Consider the following 21,932-nt stretch of genomic DNA (forward strand, 5'->3'; position numbering starts at 1 on the left):
TTGGATATGGCTTTAGAATATAAATTCACTATGGAGAAGTGGTTTACCTTAGGATCCAGAGGTCTCCTCACTCTGAGCCCACTCTGTCAGACAAAACAATGAACTTCGATGAGAATAAGACCCAGACGTATGTATTGTAGACATTGAAGAATAGCCTATTCCATTGAAGAAATTCCACAAATAGACAGCAGTGGAAATTGAATTGAGTGTAATCCCAACCACGGACAAGGAATATTGGCGGCCAGATTGATGACCTCGGTGAACCCTTACCATTCTGAGGGGTCTCAGTGACCTCACAGCGGTAACCTGTTGATGACTTGCGGCAGGTGTTATTGAGCCGTCTGCTTCCATAATCACATAGCTCCCATGGAAACCAGGGCTCTCGTAGGCTAGCCAACTAAGGTAGGAAAACAAAAACCTGAAATGATTAACAACCCAGGTAATCTAATTTCATTTTATGCATAACATATGCTTTTGTTAAAAGCATATGGCATAACTGACATTGTTTACAATTTACATTTATAAATTGTCCACTTAAAGAAGCTTAGTTCTCCACTTTATTCATGAACTGTATGTATGGCAGCCTGAAAACTTTGCAATTGAAACCACTCATCTTCTCAGTAGCTAGGTTCCCTCCACTGCAATAGAAACCACTCATCTTCTCAGTAGCTAGGTTCCCTCCACTGCAATAGAAACCACTCATCTTCTCTGTAGCTAGGTTCCCTCCACTGCAATAGAAACCACTCATCTTCTCTGTAGCTAGGTTCCCTCCACTGCAATAGAAACCACTCATCTTCTCTGTAGCTAGGTTCCCTCCACTGCAATAGAAACCACTCATCTTCGAAGTAGCTAGGTTCCCTCCACTGCAATAGAAACCACTCATCTTCTCAGTAGCTAGGTTCCCTCCACTGTAATAGAAACCACTCATCTTCTAAGTAGCTAGGTTCCCTCCACTGCAATAGAAACCACTCATCTTCTCAGTAGCTAGGTTTCCATCCACTCCAACAGAAACCACTCATCTTCTCTGTAGCTAGGTTCCCTCCACTGCAATAGAAACCACTCATCTTCTCAGTAGCTAGGTTTCCATCCACTCCAACAGAAACCACTCATCTTCTCAGTAGCTAGGTTCCCTCCACTGCAATAGAAACCACTCATCTTCTCAGTAGCTAGGTTTTCATCCACTGCAACAGAAACCACTCATCTTCTCTGTAGCTAGGTTTCCATCCACCAGTTAACATGAAATGCAACCACTCTGCTTTTGGCACATGCACTCTAGCTGACTGATTGATGATACAGAGCAGGAATTATATTCTACATGTGATCATTGTTGTTACCCAAACTTTAACATAAAAAAAAAAAACTGAGTAATTGTGGGACAAACAACAGATCATTGCATTATCCCAAGCTTATTTATCAAAGTAATTTCTCATGAAATAAATTATATAGACACAAAAGATCCCAGTGCATCACAGATATTTTGTTTTGACAGCGTTAGCAAGGTTAACAGACAGATAAGCTGTATCCATCCGGTCGTTAGTGAATACCTTTATCCAATTCATATTATACCTGCAAAAGTGAGTGAGTATAAATAATTTTGCTATGGAACAACAAATATATATTTAAAAAAGATACAAATAAAAAGCAATCAGTGAATGTATTTTATAAAGATAGACAGTAGACAGTATTATCTAGAGCAACATTCTTATACATATTAATGCTTCCCCCCTTGCAATTGAATCCACAACCGTGGCGTTGTGGATGCTCTACCAACCAAGACACATGGGACACAGTCGCGGTCAAGTGCGTCCAGATATCTTGACTTAAACCCCAAAGAGGAAGCAATGATTTGTTGAAATCCTGGCATGCTTAAAAATTGTGTTCGGTAGTTGTTTACTGGTTCATCAAGCCGTCATATATATCAGAAATTGCAACATACTATGGCAGGAAATGCCCTACCCCAGAAGGTGCATGGTTGCGAGCTGGAGCTAAATGACTCAGCACAGAACAATCCAGACAAATTCTGTTAAAACAATATGGCCGCAGGTTGGGAAGGACAAATCTCCTCAATGAGTCATTCTTCCCTGTTATGTTACTATTGTTAACACTTCCTGTTTTACTTTGTATAGCCTGTAGCTACAAGCTACTGTAACTCTCCTTAACAATATAGCAGTGAGTTCCTGTACTGTTACCTCGAACAATAAAAAAGGGCTTCTCACCAGCCAGACTTGACAGTCAGGTTAGACAGGTCGATAGGTCTGCTGTGTGTTCCCAAGTTGTCCGCTTCCGAGACTAGGTGTTCCATGGCTCCTTGTGCTCCGATTGGATGCAGACTGATTTCTGGAGCACTGTCGTCCTGAACAGTGAGGGAAAAAAAGCATTCCCTCAACGTGTAGGGACATTCCACAAGACAAAGCTCCATCAACTCTGCTCTACCATACCCTCTGTTTGGCCCAAGGCTGAGAGCATAGATGATAGAAGGGAAGAGAGAATTCTACATAGAGGGAAGGTGGGATAGTAAGAGAACATTGGCCCTTACGAAAGCTTCTTCCAGTTACTTACCCCTGTTAGATTCTATGAGACAGTAGTTGTTAGCTTTATCTTTTATTTCTAGGGTGAGCTTAGATGAAAACTACAGAGGATCCCTTTGCAGGCCAGGCCATGTTAATAAAAAGGATTAATTAATACAACTCATGACCCGACTGACTGAGACAATTGCATTAATAAATGTATATTGAACAGTAGTTCATATATTTCAGAATGTGATTAAAAAGGAGATTATTGCCTTTAGTTAATAAATAATTATCCTCTTCCAACTTTTGTGATTTCCAAATTGGGATGAGTAATTGTAACTCCAGTTGTTCTGCTCCTTATCACACTTATCACACTTAGCCAGAGTGTATTTGCCATCATATACACTTGGAGGAGAGTGTAGTCCCTGGCTAACAAACACAACTGAATTTGTAGGCACGCAGCCCACCACAATTGTGTTTTTGCTTCAGTTATAAAAGAAAAATAACTGTCATTTTCATTCACAGTTTTGTAATTTTATCAAGCAGATCTTATGCATGGACTTTCAATGATGGTTTTGACACAAAATGCATTAGGAAATAATAATTATTTGGGTTGATTATGCCAAAAAGGAGGGCAGTAATTCCTACATGGTTTATGAACATAAAACCCTGAAATTAAAGCTGTCCATCTGCACTTTAACCTCTTAGTCTTAGTCACTGCATGATTTCAAATCCAGTGAGTACAGTGTGCAAAAAAAACAACTTTGTCTGCCACTGGGGAATGAGCCACATTATCAACATCCCTAATTATCCCTTTAAGGTGAGAAATAATTCACTACAAAACAGTTTAGATGTGAAATATTTAATGGCCAAGGTCTCAAAATAACTCCCTAGACCAATCTACATAAGAATTATTCACGTTTGTTAAAGGTGGGTTGGTGGAGCCAAAGACTCCCTAACAGGTAGCCCTCCCAAAGGAGGGCTGGGCATGCCTGGACTAGAGCATAAGACATCCTATGGGTCTCTAGGGCCACAATTCAAGGACACTTTAATAACTGGAGTTATGCACTTCAGTACCACAGTAATGCAACAGTAGTAAATATATCCCACCTTCACCAGTCTTCTGATGGAGCCAATGGTGATTTTTGTGGGCTTGTCACCCTGCTGGTGGCCTGGTTGGAGGCCCAGAACTGTCTCCCCATCCTCCAACAGCATTCCAGGTCCCCGGAACCCAGTCTCCATGTACAGTAGCCAGCTACGACACACACACACACACACACACACTTGGTTACCACCCACTTCCATCTCTTACATTCTTTCTTTTTTTCTCTCACCCTTTCAGCACAAGAGACCTCAGCCACAAATTTACTGCACGGAGCACACAGGTGAACAGAGCATGGACATCAGGTCCACCTTTCTAGACATGCATGCTACGTTTAGTGTAAACAATAATAGTGCGTGTGTGTTCACGCATTGTGTTTGTGTATTTTCCAGTCTACTGCCTCCTCATGGTAGACTGAGCACCTACAAGCTCAATCGTGGTTGATCAAGTAAGTGTTGGCAAGTACTTCCTTGTTGAGTGAGCAGTTTGACAAGATGCAGAATGGATTGGCGGAGATGTGCTTTGTAAGACTCTGCTGGGCCTGTTGAGATATGCGGTGGTGAGGCTAAGTCATAAGTGCAAACTGGATACCCAGAAACGGGAGGGGGGAAAGGGTGGGTATATTCCAGGGGCCGGAAAAAGTTTCAGGCTGTTTCTCCCAGACAATGGGCCTGCTTCCACTTAATCACTGACTGTCTTCTTCCATGAAAAACCTGCATATTGTCAGGAACTGCTTTGAAGCAATAGAACTCTGTCTATATTGACCCAGACAGACAGGCAGCTTCTCCTAAAAGGCTTAGTCCTACTTTCACCGATTATACATCCCCCATGAAAGACGGAGATCAATATCTTCTAATAGGGTATTCTGCTGGGGATGAGGTTTAACAAGAGCCTCATGAGTAGTATGTAGGAGAAAGTCATACTTTTCACTGATGGACATAACATTTGAATGACCAATGCTGGACTTCTGCCCACGTCGAGGTGTTTGTTGAGTTGAATATTTCCTGAAATCCCTTCAACTGCAAATTAACACAAGTTTTGGGATCAACTCTAAATGGTCCCTTAGATTACTTATTTGAAAAAACAATAGGAGCCCAGTCCCTGAGTTAACACGACGAGTGGACAGTCCCCGGGTTAACACAACGAGCGGACAGTCCCCGGGTTAATGCGACAAATGGACCGTCAGAACACAAACACAACAATGCAGCTGCAACGTGAGTCCTTACATTCCACCACTCTGATGAAAGGCGAAGACAGAGAGAGAGAGAGAGAGAGAGAGAGCTCCCACTCACATGGTTGGAAAGCTGCTTTGCTTTTCCTATTTTTGCGTATGGGAATGTTGGTTGGGTGTAAATAATACAACAGGACCAGGGCTCTGAAAAGGGGAACCGAGCCGCTGTACAAAACAACATGTTCGCAAGACAGAAGGTTTCTCGTTCTGGATCCATTAAATATGAGATCCGTGTCACAGCATGGCCCACAACCAGCAGGCTCCTCTGTACATAAACCTGCGTTCCCCCTGGCAGAGAGGCACAGACACTGATGAGCCAAAACATTATGACCACTCACAGGGTCATGCAGATAACGTTGATCATCTCCTAACATCATCCCCTAAGGACACATGTCAAGGTCTGGTTAGATAAGATGGTAAGCGAACAATCAGTTCTCATAGTCAACGTGTTGCAGGAGAAATGGCCAGGGGTAAAGACCTGAGCAACTTTGACAAGGGCCAAATTGTTATGGCCAGACGACTGGGTCAGAGCATCTCTAAAACGGCAAGTGATGGCACCAGGATGCACTGTGGGAAGACAACAAGGTGGTGGAGGGGGTGTGATGCTCTGGGCAATGTTCTACTGGAAACCCCTGGGTCCGGGCATTCATGTGGATGTAAATTTGACACGTGCCACCTATCTAAACATTGTTGCAGACCAGGTACACCCCTTACTGGCAATGATATTCCATGATGGCAGTGGCCCCTTTCAGCAGGATAATGCGCCCTGCCACACTGCACACATTGTTCGATAATAAAATAATCCATGCCTTGGCAGGTCGGCGCTCTTTTGGGGCTCGCGGAGGACCGACAGCATATTAGGCAGGAGGTCATAACGTTTTGTCTCATCAGTGTATAGTCAGGTGCATTAGTTAAACCTGCTGCATGACAGAACAATAATCTGAACACATGCTCCTACAGTATGACTAGCAAACAGTACAGAACATGAACACATTCACATGAAGCCAATAGTACACTGATGTTAGAGAAATAATTTAGGAATAGTATATAGACTTCAATCTTCCACAGCTAGAACCTACAAAGATTCTTGTATTCTGTTACACTGATAACTGATATGCCTTTTTGTATCAAATACTGATGACACCAAGGAGAAAATCTTGACAACTCAGGCTTGGAGGAGGCACTGATTCCCAGTAACGGCGCTGTTTGTGTGGCTTATTATACAACGCTTATGATTAATAGTGCTGCCATACACGCCGAGTGAGGCAGTGAGGGGTTTCTGGCATCAGGAAAGAAAATGTAGCGCAATAACAAGGACTGCCGAGGGCAAACTAATCAGGAAACAGCGATGAGTTACCCCAGTCACAGTCTGTCGCCGCCCAGGATATTAAACCCCCCACCCCACTCAGTGGTAGAGAACATTATGGGGTGTCGGAGGAATCAATCCCCATTCAAACAAGATGTTCTGATCTAACATAAGCATAAAGTCCTGAGCCTCATGTCGAGTGAGAAAAGGCCCTTCTGTTTGTGACTCAAGGACAGGGTGACACTCCTCCTGTTTTAGGATCGAGCAGCCAATGTCTTCTTACCATCCTCGCAAGACTCGCACTGAGGCCCCATTTGGAAACACCCTCGCGTAATCCATTCGGTCATGGTGTATCTCCCGCCGCTCTCCAGAAAACGTCACGCCGTCATAGATTATCATCTGGAGAAACAGACAGGAAGTCATTAGGAAACTGCGGGGAGATCTTTTGCAGATACGACGCAGTCAGACAGTCAACTTCTGCAAGGAACCTTTAAACTGAGTTGGATTTATTGACTCTGTGCAATAATTCAATGTCACGCGTTTTCAAAGTTAGATCATCAGGCGCGACAGCTGAACTGTGGAGGTTGTTTTCAGAATGATATTATTACGACAAGCTAGGTGACAATAAATCCAGTTGAGTGAGGTTTTAAAAGGATTCCGGCAGGGTGCTGAGCGACTACGCCTAAAGCCCCCAGCCCACTAGTGTGGTAAAAAAAACAGAGAGGAGGGGGGCAGGGAGGTGGGAAGTGTGTCCTTAATCCCCCTAAACCAGCCCACAAGCTGCCGTTACATAACACCGCCTCTATAATAAACATGCTGTGTTTTTTCATTGGTTAATCCTACAAAGCTATGAGACTCTGCTAACTGCTTTAACTCCAGGCTTTGATCGTTTTGATGCTTGGCTGTCTTTGTTTCACTCTTGATGATATAACTTTTCCTCACGGCTAACGGAACAGACTACAGTGGTGGGGTGGTTACAAAGCAATTTCATTAGAGTCGTTAAAACAACAATGCAGACAAAAACCCCATCACACTTTGTTCACTGCTTGTGTTGTGAGCCTATAAGCTTGATAATCTATGTAAAAAACGCCTTTGTGGTTTGTAGGAAATAACGATTCTTGATTTTCTTTTTCTTTGGTTGAAATAATCTACACTGCTAGACCACAGGAATATTACGCCAATTGTAGTCCATAGGCATCTCTTCATCCAGGCTTCTTACAACTTTTAACAAAAAACATTTAAATTCCCCTTCATGAAAAGAGACTCATTAAAAAATATATATCTCACCAGCATAGGCCTTGAAATGACCTTTCCATAATACGAACCTCCCCGCTGAAACCAAATTAACAGAGGTCAAAGATTAATGCCGGTATACTAATTTAAATATTATTGTTGAATAAAAATGCCAGTTGCTGTAAGACTTACCTTGTCAGTTGCTGTTGATGGACACTTACAATCCCTGAGACCCGGAACGGGTTTGGCATGTTTCCTGTTGTCATCATCAGGGTCTGGCAACACTGGATTGTCTGAACTGAAGTACTGATACTCAGATGGGACAGAGAGATTTTTGAATTGTGAATCCACAGTTGGATTCCCTTCCCAAGGTCCCATACAGAATGGATTAGTAGTGAGTGTCAGGGAGCCTGGGCCCTCCTCCTTGCTGATTTGGTCTCCATCCATTCCCTGGCCATCCACCTCCTTATTCTCCGCCTGGCCCCTGTTGAAGAAGTCCCATAAGGGACACTGTGGAGGAGGGCCGAACGTCTCCTCTGAATCCGCGTCTGCGTCAGAGTAGCCACTGGACTGTAGGCGCTCACTGACCGACTGCAGCAGGGACAAGACGGACAGGGAGGTGGACGAAGCCTGCTGCTCCGTCCTCGCGCCGCCACTCAAACTCCTCAGCTCCTCCTCAGTGGCCGGGGGCACCGTGAGGCCCATGTCCTCCTGTGACAGGCCCCCCTCCACCGTCTCCTCTCCACGGAAACTGTCCTCCTCCACGATGGGCGACAGGGAGAAGGGGTAGGCCTTGGCCCGCCGTGCTGTGGGGCTCAGCATGGGGCCGGTGTCGTTGACAAATACGGCGTCTGTCTCCTCTTCCTCGTCGATGATGGAGAAACAGCTTGTCTCCATGTCGTGGAAGGCCAGCTGGGGGACAGGGAGAAGGGGCAGGAGAGGTTCCAGGGCTGGGACTCTCCGGCCTCCTGTAGCCCCCGCAGCATGGAGCCCAGCCAGCTTGCTGCTTAGGTCCTGGTGAAACCCGGCCATAGCTGCTGCACCTGCACCACTGTGTCCCGGGGTCTCCCGACTCTGCTGAGGAGAGACATCACAGCGATACGCTCTCACTGAGCTCCACTGAGGCCTGTCCTCATTACTGGAGCCAGAGGCTGAATTAAATACCAGGCCCTCCGAGGTGCTTAGGTCCTTGGAGAGTCTCTTTGAGGGGTCCAGGCTGATGTTTTCTGTCGGTTTGCAATGGGCCTCAGTCTCCTCACCACCAGAGTCAGAGCCCTCTGAAACCACAGAAGCTAAATACGTCTTTACTAGGACAAAGCTTTGATCCAAACTGGCTGGGTCACTGGTCTCAGACTGACAGACTTTCAACGTTATTTCCGGACAGCTCCCTTGGTCTTCATCATGAAGAGTCACACAGGCAATAGGCTTTGGACTTATAGTATATCTGTTTTGAGATGGTTGTAGTGAGTTTTGGATGTGTTTTGGTCTGACTGACATGAAGTCTGCCTCAGTATTGCCCTTAGCTTTGTGTTTGTAATCTCTCCTAACCAGATCAGGCTCAAAGTTTCTGAGGGAAGCAATGTCACTCAGATTGATGTGCTGATTAAAAGTATCGTTACTGTTATTGTACACAGAAACATGATCAAAATTAACATTACAGTCTTCTTTAAGACTATGAGTATTGCTTTCAATATCCGCTTTGGCTACATGGAGTACTCTGTCTCCTACCTGTGTTTCTTTAACATCTGGCACATCAATATAACCCTTGTCCCCTGAAATGCAGAGGAAATTACCTTTGTTTTCTTTAGTTTTCCCTGAGACACACTCATACTCGTGACTCACTCTTTTTCTGTGAATATTATCCCCACTGTCACCACAGAGACTTGGTTTCTGGAAGGACACTATACCACTGAAGCAAGGCAAACCATCTCTTTGGTGCTTATCGCCACTGTATTTAGAATTGACAGGGTCGTTCGACTGGGAATACCCTTCTCCTTGCAGATGGTCATTAGCAATTATTAGCTGTTGACCTTTGACCTGTGTCTGGAGACCAGTATAAGGGGTCCCCTCGACACAGCTGTCTGAGACAATACTAGTCGGGGTACCGTTTTCACAGGCTGGCCCAGGGCTGCTCCTGATGTCCGTGTCCGAGCCCGCAATAGATTCATACCCCGAGGAGGGGGTGGACCTGGGGCCCTCTGATAGAGGCTTAGGGTTCAGCGTGGGGGTCTGTTCTGCTGGGATGGCCGAGGGGCACCTGTCTTCCCCACTCTCCGAGGGCCCCATCTCCACCAGCTCATCTGGCTTGAAGGACTGTTCCACGCTCCCCTCTTCCTCCATATGACCCATGGGTAGGTCAAGGTAAATGTCCACACTGGCCTTCTGGATGGTTTCATCCTCCTCCGGCTCAGAGGATCCTATTCTCTCCAAGGCCGCCACAGCATTCTTCAGAATATTATCTACCAACATTTTAGACTCCAGATGAAGAGCCTCCTCAAACGGATCGTCTGATGGACCACTGTCCCCCTCCTCCCCGGACGCGAAGCAGTACGGCCCATCACCAGGACCCGATTCCAGCGCCTCCTCAGGATCAGAGGGCCTGGTTGCTGGCGTGGCTCCCAGGCTCACGGACGCTGACGCAGGCGACGCAGGCAGTGAAATGGGCTGCTGAGCCAGCTGGCCTCCCGGGCCATCGGAATCGGCAGCAGGCCGGTGTGTGTGCTGCGCAGCCCCCCCGGCGCCCGGTGGCTCACTGGGCCGTGAGGCAGCAGCTGTTGAAGGTGACCCGGTCTGGACACAGCGTTCAGATAAGGTTTCAGTCTGCTCTCTCAGCCCCGTGTCTGTGTCTCTGGGTGTGTCCTCGCTCGCCGTCTCTGCAGTGAGGATTCTATTCGGCAGGTTCTGCTGTACCCCGTGGGTCACACTGACTGCTGTATTAGTCCTGGCATCAGCGGAGTGCTCTGTAGGTGCGGGAGGAGGGACAATGACAGAGCCAACCGCAGAGACAGTGTTCTTGGCCTGGCTTCCTCCTGTAACCAGACTTGCCTCTCTGGGTAAAGTGAAGGCACTTTGACTCCCAGCCCTTTCTGCGGTCGGCGCTGTCAAAGGAATGTGACCAGAGCCACGTCCAGTAGGACCCAAAACAGCATTAGTCTCTGAGGTTGAAGGGCCAATCTGACTGGCTGACACAGTCTGAATGTCACTCTGCTTCGGAACGGCAGGCTCATCCCCCTCCGAGATGGGGGAGTCAACCTTCACCTGGTGCCTTCGCCTCATCCTGCGTCTGTCCCACTGGCCGCGGAACGTCCCGTATGTCACCACGGGTGGACAGGCCAGGGCCAGACGCCGCTGATGCTCATCCACCGACGACTCGCCGTCGCTCAGCGGGCCGCTGTCAGCCACTGGGTCGCCCTCGCCGCATTCTCCCCCATGGCCGTCCGTGTGAGTCTCCCCCGAGGCTCTGTTCAGAACACACACACAGAGACACACGGAGGATGCATGAGAATACAAAGACACATGTGTTGCCTCAGTCCTGCTTCAGGCGACAGGGGGCGACTCAGATTAACGCAAATATAACCAGTGTTGTGTAATGAGCAAACGCTCAAACAGCAGTTCAAGGACTTCCTCATAAAATATGTATTCACAGCTACCGGACAAAGATACAGCGTACCCCAAGGCAATGCACTGATCTACAAGGATTGACACCTTCACAGGCAGTGCCCCTTTCTTTCCCATGTTCATTCGGCAAAGGGCTTGATGTGAAATAAAACTGCTGCAAAAGGTAATAGATACATTAATAGTAATCCGTGGGGAAAGGCATTTGTCAAGGCTGTTCTCTCCCGAGCACAATGATTCACTTTGTTTTCCATCAGCCTCTCAGCCGGGATACACATCAAATCACTACAGCCATTACGGTGACCTCCACACCTTCTGTTAGTGCCAAGCCGTACAAACCAGGTGACCCAAAACCACCCAGCTGGCACACAAGCATTAGCGCTCAGTGTAATTGCAGCCAGTGCATGAAAGAAATAAACGACGGGGGGACATGTGAGTAACTTGGAGTAAATTCATCACATCAGAAAGAATGCGTCGAAACACCAAAAGCACCTAGAATGAGCTATGAAATCACGGTCATGTATCGAAATAAAGCACATTAAGGGTGGAAAAGGCACAGCACACCCAATGGGTACCCAGGTTCAGCATTATCAGTTCAAGAATTCACCTTATTGGATGAGTCAGCCGTGGCCAATCATGGGGTTATTTTTGTTGATTTGTGCCATGTTTCCATTACATCACACCACAACCAAAAACAGACTGACGTTCCCCGGACAAATACGCACCGGGTCACAACAAAGCACACTACTAGGACCTTGATTCCTATGAGAGCATCCCATTGCCACGTCTGACACAGAAGTATTGTTATTTTGTAGATCAATTCCTTGTTCAGGACAAGGAATTTATCCAAAATTAATCATGCCTCCAGTATAACGTCTGATTGTGTTTTTCAAGAGGACTATAAATACTCTCCATGAATGGGGAGCTGATTGTTTGTCAGTAGCACTCTCATACTGGCTGTCAGTTTTCAGAGTCCAAGACCACAGGGGCATCAGTGCATCATAACAGATCCCCACAGGACACGGTGTACCAACTGGGGCTTTGGCGCATCACACACTGGAGCCTAGATAGATTACTTTTATAGACATTTAATTGAGCCACAGTATGGCTGTGTGTCAGTGCAATAGCAGACACTTTGGGAGAAAACATGACACGTCTTTATTTGATCTACACCACATCTCACTCACAGGTCTACTAGGTATATTTACATTTCCTATTGGTTAAAATACCATGTTAAAGGTCACAAATCACTAAAGGCACTTGAAGGCAACAACATGTTTTAAAATGTCTTTCTCTGGATATTGGAACGGATTTGTGATTTCATATTTACTTCATTATGATCCCCATTAGCCAAGGCAACAGCTACTTAGTGAAAGGAAGTCAGTTTAGTTGCTCATTCCTGCAACTGAGCCCTGCTCTCACTTCCTCCTCCTTAGCCAAATGGCTCTGCCAGCAACTTGGACGCACAGGGTCAAATCTTTAAAAGCATTTCCCCTCTACATGCTGTGGTTTGTGCGGTATGTGTGTGTGTGTGCGTGTATGTGTGTGTGAATGTATGTGTGTGTGCGTGTATGTGTGTGTGAATGTACGTGTGTGTGCGTGTATGTGTGTGTGAATGTACAGTGGACATAAAAAGTCTACACACCCCTGTTAAAATGCCATGTTTTTGTGATGTAAATGAATGAGACAAAAATAAATAATGTCAGAACTTTTTCCACTTTTATGTGACCTATAATGTGAACAATTCATTTGAAAAACAAACTGAAATCTTCGAGGGGGAAAAATGAAAAATAAAAACCTTACAATAACCTGGTTGCATAAGTGTGCCCACCCTCTTATAACTGGGTATGTGGAGGTGTTCAGAATTAACCAATCACATTCAAACTCATGTTAAATAGAAGTCATTACACACCTGCCAACATTTAAAGTGACTCTGATTAATCACAAATAAAGTTCAACAGTTCTAGTAGGATTTTCCTGACATTTTCTTAGTTGCATCTTAGAGCAAAAGCCATGGTCCGCATTTACCATGGAACACAGGGAAGACAGTCATCATCAAATGGAGAAAATATGGCATAACAGAGACATTACCAAGAACTGAATGTCCCTCCAAAATTGATGAAAAGACGAGAAGAAGACTGGTCAGTGAGGCTTCCAAGAGGCCTAGAGCAACATTAAAGGAACTGCAGGAATTTCTGGTAAGTACTGGCTGTGTGCTACATGTGACAACAATCTCCTGTATTCTTCATATGAATGGGCTATGGGGTAGGGTGGCAAGATGGAAGCCTTTTCTTACAAAGAAAAACATCCAAGCACAGCTGAAGTTTGAAAAACAAACATCAAGTCTCCCAAAAGCATGTGTTATGGTCTGATGAAACCAAGGTTGAACTTTTTGGCCATAATTCCAAAAGGTATGTTTTTGGCACAAAAACAACACTGCACATCACCCAACGAACACCATAACCACAGTAAGGCATGTTGGTGGCAGCATCATGCTTTGGGGTTGTTTTTCTTCAGCTGGAACCGGGGCCTTAGTCAGGGTGGAGGGAATTATGAACTGAATTACGAACAGTTAATGATGTGGCATTTGGAACAGTTCCAAATATCAGGTCAAGATGTGCCATGCTAATAGACTCCTACCCAAAAAGACTGAGTTCTGTAATAAAATCAAAAGGTGCTTCAACAAAGTATTAGTTTAAGGCTGTGCACACTTATGCAACCAGGTTATTGTGAATTTTTTATTTTTCCCCTTTAAAGACATGTTATAGGTCACATTAAAGGTGGAAATAGTTCTGACATGATTTATCTTTGTCTCATTCTTTTACATCACAAGAACCTGGCATTTTAACAGGGGTGTGTAGACTTTTTATATCCACTGTGTGTGTGTGTGCATGTATGTGTGTGTGAGTGCATGTATGTGTGTATGAATGTGTGTGTGTGTGTGCGTGTCTGAGCGAGAGAGCACATACTCTCCAGTGTCAAAGGATGTAAATTCCCATCAGTATTTCTGAGCATCGCCTCACCACCCAGACTTAGCACCAGTAACTGACTTGTCCACCCACATCGTCACAGAATGTAGAGTTGTGTGCCCTGAAGTAAGGCTACCAGAAAAGGCTTTAATGTAGAGTTGTGTGCTCTGAAGTAAGGCTACCAGAGAAGGCATTAATGTAGAATTGTGTGTTCTGAGGTAAGGCTACCAGAGAAGGCTTTAATGTAGAGTTGTGTGCTCTGAAGTTAGGCTACCAGAAAAGGCTTTAATGTAGAGTTGTGTGCTCTGAAGTAAGGCTACCAGAGACGGCATTAATGTAGAATTGTGTGCACTGAGGTAAGGCTACCAGAAAAGGCTTTTAATGTAGAGTTGTGTGCTCTGAGTTAAGGCTACCAGAGAAGGCTTTTAATGTAGAATTGTGTGCACTGAGGTAAGGCTACCAGAAAAGGCTTTTAATGTAGAGTTGTGTGCTCTGAGGTAAGGCTACCAGAAAAGGCTTTTAATGTAGAGATGTGTGCTCTGAGTTAAGGCTACCAGAAAAGGCTTTTAATGTAGAGTTGTGTGTTCTGAAGTAAGGCTACCAGAAAAGGCTTTTATTGGAAAGCTCTAATTTCAGATGTTAATTGCTGTTGTATTTTCTGTCTGTAAACATGGGGACACAAATGGGACATCCAATCAAATTCCAGCATCCACAATAGGTGAATCAAAGTTCTTGGCAGAATGATTGTGAAACATTTTTATCCATCAGTGACTATGGACTATGGAAAATGACAACATGGATGCTGGAAAAATGCAACATGGATGCTGGAAAAAGGCAACATGGACTCTTGAAAAAGGCAACATGGAGTCTTCCAGGTGGTGCAGGGTCTAAGGGACTCTTGAATTCTTGCTCTCATATCTCACAATCAGTTTGAAGCTGAATGTCATTGTGTATTTGTATTGAATATCTACTGGCCTGAACTCTCATTTAATTAGATGGGGTTCTTTAAAGTCATTACCTAGTTGCAATTAGATGTTTCCCTTTTTTTTACTTTTGGGAAATTTCTGTTTTAAGGATGCGACATACAGTGGAACTTTTTCATACAGTTGTAGCAGTGTAATGTACTCTATGCAAAGGTGAGCTTTCAGGTGCTTTTTGAAGACAGGTAGACACTCTGCTATTATAGCCTCAAGGCAAGCTGGTTTTGACTGCATGGATTAGGAACTGCCCTGAAGGGGAGGGATCGCCAATAGCCCAGATTTGGCTGAACGAAGAGCTTCTCCTGTTGCTCCATAGCCAAGAACCATAGCCTTGAAGTGGATTCCAGGGTAATATATTTCATCACATAAATAACACAATTATGAAAATATCTAGTTTTTCATATACACATTGGAGACAAAAAATGTATCAATACATATGTGACACTCTTCGTTATGGATCCAATGTGATGCAAAACTATACGTTTCATATACATAATTTTTTTTGACCAAATGACTTTGCAATTCTTGTGTTGTCATCTGAAACTTCAGTTAACCTCTATGAACCAAAGAATTGGCACAAATGTGCATTTTAAGTTATTTATTGGAAATGGTTTGCCAAGCTCAGGTTGGCCTTACTGTGGAAGTGTCCTTGTCAATTTATTTTGCAAATAGATGTTTACAGCTAACAAATGTCCCTTCCTAGAGAGGAGCCAGACTCTGAGGGGCGATCCGTCATCTACTGGCTGTTCCAAACTAACATTATAAGAGTACATACATTTTTTTAGGCCCCATCCAAAGTTCTGCATGACTAGCGGGTGATTGAATATGGGTGGGTGGTGTCCAGAGTCTTTAGGCTACTCCATTCTCCTGTGGTTAATTGCTGTGCTATGAATAGAATTGTTGTTTGTCCTATTTCACTCAGTCCATGAAAGCTGTCTTACCTTGAGCGACAATCCCGTTGCTTTATCTATTCCCTCTTTATCTATGGTAATGCAGGGATTCTGTTAGTCCCTTTGTCATTCTTCTACTCAAAACACTCCCTTGACCTCAATTCAGTCCTGACTGACAGCTGACTTAGAAAAATATGTACTTTCTGAGATGAATAGTATAATTTATCTTTTGCATCTATTCCCACATGCCCATCTCAATGAAAAAAAATAGTGTTTAAGTGACAAAAAGACATTGGTCTGAGGCCAAAAAAGAAATACAATTCACATAAGCACCATGAAAGGACTTCCAGCACCAGCTGAGACCTGCTACAGTTTGTCTTACAATTCAAAAAACAAATAGGCAGTTTTCTTTTTTAGAAAGCAAATGCATACTCTTACAGGAAGTTCCTCTAAGATAAAATGTATTTGCCCTCTGTCAGATGTTTTGTATATTTTTACCACTGAATGTTATCAGATCTTCAAAACATAACCTAATGTTAGATACAATGGAACCTGAGTGAACAGAGAACATAAAATATTGAGACTTTATTTATTTATTAAAGTAATGTATGCAACACCCTATGCTCCTTGTGAAAAAGCAGTCGACTCTTCAAGTCTCTCTGCAACCATAAATTTCCTGTAGTTATTGATTAGTCTCTCACAGCGCTGTGGAACGATGCTCCACTCCTTGACTTCGCAACATTTCTGGATTTTCATGTATAAGCTGATTGTTATGGGTCCTGCTGAATTTTGTCTAGGTTAATCCAAAATGTAAAAAAAACTGTTATTCAAACATTCTGATGTAGACTTGCTTGTTTGTTTCTGATCAGTCTTGCTGCATGACCCAGCTGTGCTTAAGCTGCAGCTCAGGGACAAATGGCCTGACTCTCTTGTAGAATTCTCTGATGCAAAAATAATGAATGGTTCCTTCGATGATGACAAGTTGTCAAGGTCCTAATACAGCAAAGCTCCACCAAACTATGACACCACCATGCTGGACCACTGGTATGAGGTTCATAATATGGAATGCAGCGTTTGGTTTTTGACAGATATAACTGGGCCCGTGTTGCCCAAAACTTTCCACTTTTGAGTCATCTGCCAATAGAATATTGTTTCAGAAATGTTAAAGGATAATTCTGAAATGTTCTGGCAAGCTCGAGATGAGCATTCATGTTATATCTAAGTGAGAAGTGGTTTCCACCTTGCTACTCTGCAAGGAGTTCTATTTTTGCCCAGTGTGTTTCTCATTGTAGAGTCATGAACACTGACTTTAGCTGAGGCAGTCACAAGCACAGACCAAAGAATCTCAAGGATCTGTTAAAATTATTAAATTTTGCAGGTGGTGGTTTATTGTGAGGCAGTTCCGAGATGGGGCATTTCACTGTAACCATAATGTAGGCTAAGCCGATCAAATCGAACGCCAGTCCGTTGAGCACCTGTTTAGCCATGTTAAGAAGTAAATGAGAAATTATTACCATTGTTATGTAAGAGGAATCTGTTTCTGTTTGCAATAATAGCATGCTAAAAGAAAGTTAACAGAAAATGCAAAAGCAGATACCCGACAAGTTATGTACTACAGTCTTATTCATTTTAATTAAAATATCTTGTTTGTTTAGTCACAATTTGTAATTTGAATAATGATTTATTTATACGAGTAATAAGAAACAGTGAGTTTTTACACTTCAGTCAAAATGCTGGTTAAATATGTTATTGGTGGGTAAAACTGCCACAGCTACATTGACAGGTAGCCAACAAGCATAAGGGAACAAAACTTTGATTTTGCAAAATCGAACCAAAAACAAACCAGCAAACCAGACAAATCGTATTCATCAAGATTTATTTAATTTTTACTGAACAAACACAATGCTCTGAGTCAATCCAAAATATAATTGAACCTCAAACCTGAAAATGAGTTTTGATCTTTCTCAGGGGAATACATAAGTGTGCACAATTATTAGGCAACAATTAGTGTGCACAGTAGGCAACTAAATTACAAAAATAATTTCTCCAACACAACTGTTTATTCTCAATTTCTAGAGTAAGTGCAAAAAATAATTGACACAAAAGGGAAATTAAATAAAATGTCTGGCCTTTCAAAAATATTCAGTGACCGATATAGCCACCCTTCATTTTAATAACTGCCATGAGCCTTCCATCCATGCAGTCTGTCAGTTTCTTGATCTAGATCAACTTTCGCCGAAGCAGCAACCACAGCCTCCCAAATGCTGTTCAAAGAGGTGTATTGTCTTCCCTAAATCTCACGTTTGAGAAGGGTCCACAAGTTCTCAGTAGGATTTAAGGCCGGTAAGGAAGGGGGCCAGGTCCTTATTCTGACATCTTTGAGGCCCTTGCTTGCTAGCCAAGCAATGGAGTACTTGGATGCATGTGATGGAGCATTGTCCTGCATAAAGAACATGGCCTTCTTGAATGCTGAGGACTTCTTCCTGTACCACTGCTTGAAGAAAGTATCTTCCAGAAACTGGCAGTAGGTATGGGAGTTAAGTTTCAGTCCACCTTCAACCTGAAAAGGTCCAACTACCTCATCCTTAATGATAGCAGCCCATACCAGTACCCCTCCTCCACCTGGCTAGCGCCTGACTTGAAGTGGTGCCCTGTGTCCATTAGTGATCCAGCCACAGGCCCATCCATCTGGTCCATCAAGAGTCACTCATTTCATCTGTCCATAAAACCTTTGAAAAATCGGTCTTCAGGTATTTCTTTGTCCAATCTATATGCTTCAATGTGTGAATCTTATTTATATATATATATATATGTGGTCTTCTTTCAACCTTCTTGACCTTGGCCATGTCTCTGAGCACTTGACACCTTGTACTTCTGGACACTCCAGGTAGGTTGCAGTTCTGGAATATGGTGGCACTGGAGGATAATGGGTTCCTGATGGCTTCACATTTAATTCTTCTCAAGTTTTTGCAGTTAATTTGCGTCTTTTCTTCTCCATGCATTTTTTCCCCAGTTGACTTTCGAGGTGGTCACGCCTCAATAGTTTAGCTATTTCAAGAGTGTTGCATCCTTCTGAAAGGCATTTCACAATTTTTCACTTTTCAGTGTCAGTTAAATCTCTTTTTTGGCCCATTTTACCTGAGGTCATGAATCTGCCTAATAATTATGCACACCTTGATATAAGGTGTTATTCACTGTTGCCACACCCTCCCTCATTACACAAATATGTATCACCTGAAAATTATTCAATCCAATGAGCATTCAAGTTTATATGGTTTGGAGTTGGAAAATTTGCATAGAAATAATAATACGATCAGAATACTCTCTTGCCTAATATTTGCCTAAATATCATGTATTCTGAAGATGGCCACAAATATGAATAATATTAATAATAATTCTTCCCACCAAATTTTGTAGAACATTTTCCCATGCCACTGTACTTCACCACCAGTTTACCATCAATAAAAAACTTAATTAGATTATTTATAGAATAACCATTGTTGCATCCTTCCAACTGAGTTTCATACTTCACATAATCTATCTAATCTGTCCTGACACTTGTTGAAGCAGTTCCGGGGGCTCCTTGTGGCATAACACCCTATTAAAACACTGTTGGTGTATCCTTTATAATTGAGATTACTTGCTGTTTAATAGTGTGTATTTTAAATCAACAGAGTTGCAAATGCCATGTAAAAATGATTAAGCTGACAGTGTGTGGTTAAAGACAATCTGGGAGCAGCTAGATCAATGAATCTCACCAAGGCTGCCAAATCTTACTTCATAGTTTGTTTGTTAATTTGTCATTCAAATATCTGTGTTGTCAGCATGACTCACATTCCAATGTGATATTCCCTTATTCTTCCCCAGCTCCCCGCATACACTGTTTCTCTTATTCTCTCCACTACCCACACCCCTCTCTCCTGCTGAGGTCATGGTGTCTTTCAGCATATTCCTCCCTCATAGTCTGACTTTGCTTTTCTCTCTTGTTCTATAATGGGGCAGAACAGAACAAACCTGTCTGTGGACTGGATAGCTCACTGTCTCCCATGACACACCATCTGCTGAAGTAACACTCTGTAAGACCATCCATTTGCCTTGCAATCTTCTGGGTGTAGTGGTGATAGGGTTGTGGACAGGTGTATTTGAAGACATTGGCATGAACAGGCTGGACAGGTTGTTAAAATACAACACAGTGGCCACAGACCTCCATCCCCCATCAACACGTCAGGTGCCTTAGAGCTTCTCATTTACTGTGGTTTCTTTAAATAGGCAAATTCTTCTGTTTTCGCCATCTACTCCTCCCCCAGTACTTAGGGTAAACTACTATGCACTGTGTGTTTTGTCAATATACCTAGTAACATATTGGTTAGCATTTATTTTACATTGTAGTGATAAGATCGAGAGAACTGTACAATATTGTTTGAGCAACTTGGGGATAGCCCAAAATGTTTGACAGTATTTGTGATGTTAACAGAAAAGTACAGTGGATATAAAAGGTCTACACACCCCTGTAAAAATGCCAGGTTCTTGTGATGTAAAAGAATGAGACAAAGATAAATCATGTCAGAACTTTTTCCACCTTTAATGTGACCTATAATGTGAACAATTGAATTGAAAAATAAGCTGACATTTTCAAGGGGGAAAAATTTGAAATAAAAACCTCACAATAACCTGGTTGCATAGGTGTGCACACCCTAAAACTAATACTTTGTTGTAGCACATTTTGGTTTCGTTACAGCACTCAGTCTTTTTGGGTAGGAGTAGGCACATCTCTCTTCTTTGCAAAAGTGCTCCAAAATAATTGAAAATAATATCTTTTTTGGGGTATTTTTATGTTTTAGCCAATTTCACAAAGACAGGTGTAAAAAAACAGGGGAGTTTTTGTTAAAAGGCAGTGGGCTGGATTCACTCCCATGCTGTAGCAGTACATGTGCTCTGGTGGCAGGGGCTTGGACTGGAGCATCTTATGCAACAAATCTGTTCTGAAGCAGTATCCACACCCACTGGATGTAAATAATCACAATCTAGTTGGAATATCAAGAAAAAACAAGGTTCTGAATGCTGAGCCTACAAGGCTTTATTTGCGATCAAATAAGGTCATATCATTCCTTCTATGTGGAATCAGTGGGAAAAAACGTCTCGTCTGTTGTATGGAATGTGATGTGACTTTATGCTGCACAAAAAAGAGCTCTACAGTATACCTTAAAATTACATTGACGTGCACACCAGTGTTTCTAGCACCGCTTTACTGCAGCGGGTATACGCTGAATCTACACTGTCACGTCGAAACAATCTTTTATTTTGTCCAAAGTCGAATGTTCAGTCAGAGTTCAACTCTGTGTTATCATTGCCATTCGCTTTACAGACATTTGGGGTTGCCAGGCAACCAATCCTTGATGCCATTGCTCGAGAGCTCTACTATTATGGAAAACAAGAGTATAGTTTGGCTCTGGTCTAACGTTACAATGTTACTGAACTGCACATTGGCTTGAAAATATTATAGATGAGTTGGTTGCATTTTTAAAAGCAAGCAGAGTTCAAAAGCACTTAGTCGTGAGACTAGGTATTCCTATTATAACCACGTACAGTGACAGCAACAAAATGTGTGCACCGTAGCCTGAGTAGATTGTTGAATGATTCATTCCCTGCGCAAGACCGTTCTTTTCCTGAATATCTCCTTGGGGTGTTTCCTGTAAACTTGCTTGGTAAGCTTGGTTGTAGTTTGAGATTAAACGGCACCCGCTAGAGAAGATGTCAGGTATTGTCAGATTGAAGTGAAGTGGCACCACAGAATGCTGTTGTTGGTTTTGTTACCATGGTAACACCCTGCCTTTAAAGGCACAGCTAAAACATTTGTCTCATCGTGATATTTTTGCTCAGGTCTCAAGATTTTGGCAAAATAGAGAGAAATACCAAATAAATGTTCACAAGCAATACATGCATTATTTTGAATCAGTGCACTGCATTCTCATTTTTATTTGTGGGGTTTTAGAAAATATATTGAGTGGCAAGACTTTCAATCTACCTTCCAAAGAGGTAATAATAAGTAAAACTTCTAAAAGACAAGAAAAAATCCCCCGGACCCTTGTTGGACAA

General features: G+C 43.2%; 1 protein-coding gene across 2 annotated transcripts in view; it reads right to left on the minus strand.

The window, feature by feature from the left end:
• LOC105023987 overlaps window positions 1-21,932 on the minus strand; it is a 55,914-nt gene that overhangs the window by 14,501 nt on the left and 19,481 nt on the right. Inside the window, exons 4-10 of one of the 2 annotated variants that reach the window (XM_010893580.3) lie at window positions 7,575-10,842; window positions 7,437-7,478; window positions 6,433-6,548; window positions 3,621-3,765; window positions 2,217-2,353; window positions 271-397; window positions 48-83 (exon numbers count right to left, since the gene is read on the minus strand). In XM_010893580.3, the coding sequence (XP_010891882.2) occupies window positions 48-83; window positions 271-397; window positions 2,217-2,353; window positions 3,621-3,765; window positions 6,433-6,548; window positions 7,437-7,478; window positions 7,575-10,842 (3,871 nt within the window). Of the gene's footprint in view, window positions 1-47; window positions 84-270; window positions 398-2,216; window positions 2,354-3,620; window positions 3,766-6,432; window positions 6,549-7,436; window positions 7,482-7,574; window positions 10,843-21,932 lie in introns of both variants that reach the window. The other variant, XM_010893579.3, reaches the window with a different exon arrangement.

The sequence above is a fragment of the Esox lucius genome, chromosome 7, assembly GCF_011004845.1.
Source record: "Esox lucius isolate fEsoLuc1 chromosome 7, fEsoLuc1.pri, whole genome shotgun sequence".
Taxonomy (NCBI): domain Eukaryota; kingdom Metazoa; phylum Chordata; class Actinopteri; order Esociformes; family Esocidae; genus Esox; species Esox lucius.